At 50.5% G+C, this 5000-nt stretch overlaps 1 protein-coding gene across 1 annotated transcript in view; it reads left to right on the forward strand.

The window, feature by feature from the left end:
• The window catches only part of LOC121563228, a gene marked incomplete at its 5' end in the record, with an annotated part of 42818 nt that overhangs the window by 5740 nt on the left and 32078 nt on the right, over nt 1-5000 (forward strand). Inside the window, one exon of the mRNA XM_045217818.1 lies at nt 3487-4527. Coding sequence (XP_045073753.1) covers nt 3487-4527 — 1041 coding nt within the window. The remainder of the gene's footprint in view (nt 1-3486; nt 4528-5000) is intronic.

Raw genomic sequence — 5000 nt, forward strand, 5'->3', positions numbered from 1 at the left:
GGACTGGACTGGACTGGGTATGGCTGGCTATAGTGCTGGACTGGACTGGACTGGGTATGGCTGGCTATAGTGCTGAACTGGACTGGACTGGGTATGGCTGGCTATAGTGCTGAACTGGACTGGCCTGGGTATGGCTGGCTATAGTGCTGAACTGGACTGGACTGGGTATGGCTGGCTATAGTGCTGAACTGGACTGGACTGGGTATGGCTGGTTGTAGTGCTGAACTGGACTGGACTGGACTGGACTGGGTATGGCTGGCTATAGTGCTGAACTGGACTGGACTGGACTGGGTATGGCTGGCTATAGTGCTGGACTGGACTGGACTGGACTGGACTGGACTGGGTATGGCTGGCTATAGTGCTGAACTGGACTAGACTGGACTGGGTATGGCTGGCTATAGTGCTGAACTGGACTGGACTGGACTGGGTATGGCTGGCTATAGTGCTGAACTGGACTGGACTGGGTATGGCTGGCTATAGTGCTGAACTGGACTGGACTGGACTGGGTATGGCTTGCTATAGTGCTGAACTGGACTGGACTGGGTATGGCTGGCTATAGTGCTGAACTGGACTGGACTGGACTGGGTATGGCTGGCTATAGTGCTGAACTGGACTGGACTGGACTGGGTATGGCTGGCTATAGTGCTGAACTGGACTGGACTGGACTGGGTATGGCTGGCTATAGTGCTGAACTGGCCTGGACTGGGTATGGCTGGCTATAGTGCTGAACTGGACTGGACTGGGTATGGCTGGCTATAGTGCTGGACTGGACTGGCCTGGGTATGACTGGCTATAGTGCTGGACTGGACTGGACTGGGTATGGCTGGCTATAGTGCTGAACTGGACTGGACTGGCCTGGGTATGACTGGCTATAGTGCTGGACTGGACTGGACTGGACTGGGTATGGCTGGCTATAGTGCTGAACTGGACTGGACTGGCCTGGGTATGACTGGCTATAGTGCTGGACTGGACTGGACTGGACTGGGTATGGCTGGCTATAGTGCTGAACTGGACTGGCCTGGGTATGACTGGCTATAGTGCTGGACTGGACTGGACTGGGTATGGCTGGCTATAGTGCTGAACTGGACTGGACTGGCCTGGGTATGGCTGGCTATAGTGCTGGACTGGACTGGACTGGGTATGGCTGGCTATAGTGCTGAACTGGACTGGACTGGACTGGGTATGACTGGCTATAGTGCTGAACTGGACTAGACTGGACTGGGTATGGCTGGCTATAGTGCTGAACTGGACTGGACTGGCCTGGGTATGGCTGGCTATAGTGCTGGACTGGACTGGACTGGGTATGGCTGGCTATAGTGCTGGACTGGACTGGACTGGGTATGGCTGGCTACACGCGTATGCGTGTGTCTGCACCTGTGTGTGTGTTGCTTCACAGTCCCCGCTGTTCCATAAGGTGTATTTCTATCTGTTTTTAAATCAAATTCTACTACTAGCATCAGTTACTTGATGTGGAATAGAGTTTCATGTAGTCATGGCTCTATGTAGTACTGTGCACCTCCCATAGTCTGTTCTGGACTTGGGGACTGTGAAGAGACCTCTGGTGGCATGTCTTGTGGGGTATGCATGGGTGCCCGAGCTGTGTGCTAGTATACTGAACAAAAATATTAACGCAACATGCAACAATTTCAAAGATTTTACTGAGTTACAGTTCATATAAGGAAATCAGTCAATTTAAATAAATAAATTAGTCCCTAATCTATGGATTTCCTGTGACTGGGCAGGGGTGTAGCCATGGTTGGGCCTGGGAGGGCATAGGCCCACCCAATTGCATTGCTAGTTATAGCCAGCTAGCTAACGTTGAACCTAGTTGGTTAGCTTTAGCTACCTGCATATTCATACTACAGCTATGACAATCAGTTTGTATTGGTAGTAGTATGAGCTGGGATTATGGCGGTTCATTGTTTAGCTAGTTCTATTATGGGGTCTGAACGCTGTTACCCTATTATGGGGTCCGAACGCTGTTACCCTATTATGGGGTCTGAACGCTGTTACCCTATTATGGGGTCCGAACGCTGTTACCCTATTATGGGGTCCGAACGCTGTTACCCTATTATGGGGTCCGAACGCTGTTACCCTATTATGGGGTCTGAACGCTGTTACCCTATTATGGGGTCCGAACGCTGTTACCCTATTATGGGGTCTGAACGCTGTTACCCTATTATGGGGTCCGAACGCTGTTACCCTATTATGGGGTCCGAACGCTGTTACCCTATTATGGGGTCCGAACGCTGTTACCCTATTATGGGGTCCGAACGCTGTTACCCTATTATGGGGTCCGAACGCTGTTACCCTATTATGGGGTCCGAACGCTGTTACCCTATTATGGGGTCCGAACGCTGTTACCCTATTATGGGGTCCGAACGCTGTGAAAAGTGGATCTTTTATTCAGGAAAAGGAGAAAAACGGATCTCCTGCCACGTATGCGGTTAACGCATTACAGCTGTGAGACAAACTGAGATTGAAATCATTACACAAACAGATTTAGAAAAAATTAAGTCCCAGAATTCGAGGATGACCGTAATATACCAATACGCTAACGCTGAAAATATTTCACAAATCTTAACATAAAACATTTGTCAAATTGACCCCAGAATATCCAGAATATAAAGTAAATCCATGAAGTAATGACCTTAAGAATGATTACCTGCTGCACTAGTCTAAACTTGCGTCATCCTTGTGGTATTGAGAGATGAACATGGTAATGCTTTTACTGATTGCACATAAAGAAAAATAGTTAATAGACGAGGGCTTGCTTTGTTATCCAGCTGATGTTGTCTTTTCTGTCATCCTGTGAACCCCGTTCATTGCTGCTTACAGCTAGATTTACTATTATCATTGACTATAAGTCACTGAGTAGCTGTGTGTGAAGCTACATGTGTTCTGTGTTTTATCTTAGCTGCTGTACAGTAAGTTGCCATAGAGAGATGGAAAAGGCATTCTATATTTCTCTCTCTCTCTCTCTCTCCCTTTCTCTCTCTCTCTCTCTCTCTCTCCCTCTCTCTCTCTCTCTCTCTCTCTCTCTCTCTCTCTCTCTCTCTCTCTCTCTCTCTCTCTCTCTCTCTCTCTCTCTCTCTCTCTCTCTCTCTCTCTCTCTCTCTCTCTCTCTCTCTCTCTCTCTCTCTCTCTGTCTCTCTCTCTCTCTCTCTCTCTCTCTCTCTCTCTCTCTCTCTCTCTCTCTCTCTCTCTCTCTCTCTCTCTCTCTCTCTCTCTCTCTCTCTCTCTCTCTCTCTCTCTCTCTCTCTCTCTCTCTCTCTCTCTCTCTCTCTCTCTCTCTCTCTCTCTCTCTCTCTCTCTCTCTCTCTCTCTCTCTCTCTCTCTCTCTCTCTCTCTCTCTCTCTCTCTCTCTCTCTCAGTCTGTGGGTTGTGTTTATGTGTATGTGTCACAAGGGGGGTGTTGTGTTCTTCCTGTTGCTATGGTTACAAAAGTTATACTATCTCTTCTCCCCCCCCTTGATGACCTCACAGCCACTTGGGTGGAGTCGACGACTCACATTCACATACCCCGCCTCCTAACCCTGGCCCCTCCTCCCCCCTGAGCCCTGAGGCCCCTCCCACCCTGTTGGAGCTAGAAACCCATCTGGCTCAGTATGAGAGGGCAGAGAGAGAGGAGGAGGAGGGTGGAGGGAGGGATGGAGGGAAGGTTCCGGACCTTCAAAAGGATGACATGATGGCCAGGAGGACAGGTGCGTTCCCCAGGACCCCCATCACCATGGCAACAACATTCAACCGCTTCCTACCGCTGCCGGGTGGTTCCAAACGCCCCGCACAGGAAGTAGTCACAGAGAGGAAGCTACAGCAACCCAGGGTCTCCATGGACGTGCCTCAACAGCACCCCGACGTGGCCATGGTCGTCAGGCCGCCCGCTCCCAGCCATTGTAACTATGATGATGATGAAGATGAGGAGGACGATGATGAGGATGAGGGAGAGCGCCCTGTACCAGACCTGGAGAAGGACGATATGTTGGCTCGTAGGACCGGGGCATTTCAATGCAGCGCGGGGGGAACCGGACGCTCCTTTAACCTGTTCCTGCCTGTCCCTGGAGCGGCCCAACAGAAGAACACCCCCGCTGGCGGGCCGAACCAACTCTACAAGAACACCCCCTCTGGTGGACCCAACCAACTCTACAAGAACACCCCCTCTGGTGGACCCAACCAACTCTACGAGAACACCCCCTCTGGTGGACCCAACCAACTCTACAAGAACACCCCCTCTGGTGGACCCAACCAACTCTACAAGAACACCCCCTCTGGTGGACCCAACCAACTCTACAAGAACACCCCCTCTGATGGACCCAACCAACTCTACAAGAACACCCCCTCTGATGGACCCAACCAACTCTACAAGAACACCCCCTCTGGTGGACCCAACCAACTCTACAAGAACTCCCCCTCTGGTGGACCCAACCAACTCTACAAGAACACCCCCTCTGATGGACCCAACCAACTCTACAAGAACACCCCCTCTGATGGAACCAACCAACTCTACAGACACAGACAGCAACCCAGGTACAGACAGGACAACAGACTGACACACTGATGCTTGGAGGCTTGGTGCTTTGCTTACCCACTAACGTGTGTTTGTGTGTGTGTGTGTGTGTGTGTGTGTGTGTGTGTGTGTGTGTGTGTGTGTGTGTGTGTGTGTGTGTGTGTGTGTGTGTGTGTGTGTGTGTGTGTGTGTGTGTGTGTGTGTGTGTGTGTGTGTGTGTGTGTGTGTGTGTGTGTGTGTGTGTGTGTGTGTGTGTTTGTATGTGTGTGTGTATACAGCTAACAGTTACTGTCTGCCTGATCTGTTGTATCAGAGAACTAAAACCTCTGTCTGGTGTTGATCTGACATCATGGTCTGGATGTGACTACTACTGTCTGGTGTTGATCTGACATCATGGTCTGGGTTTGACTACCAATGTCTGGTGCTCTGGGTTGGATAGCTTCGTGCTACTAGCTGCTCTTTTCTAGCTCAGGTTGTCGCTTGGTTTGGTCTG

The sequence above is a fragment of the Coregonus clupeaformis genome, unplaced genomic scaffold, assembly GCF_020615455.1.
Source record: "Coregonus clupeaformis isolate EN_2021a unplaced genomic scaffold, ASM2061545v1 scaf1243, whole genome shotgun sequence".
Taxonomy (NCBI): Eukaryota; Metazoa; Chordata; class Actinopteri; order Salmoniformes; family Salmonidae; genus Coregonus; species Coregonus clupeaformis.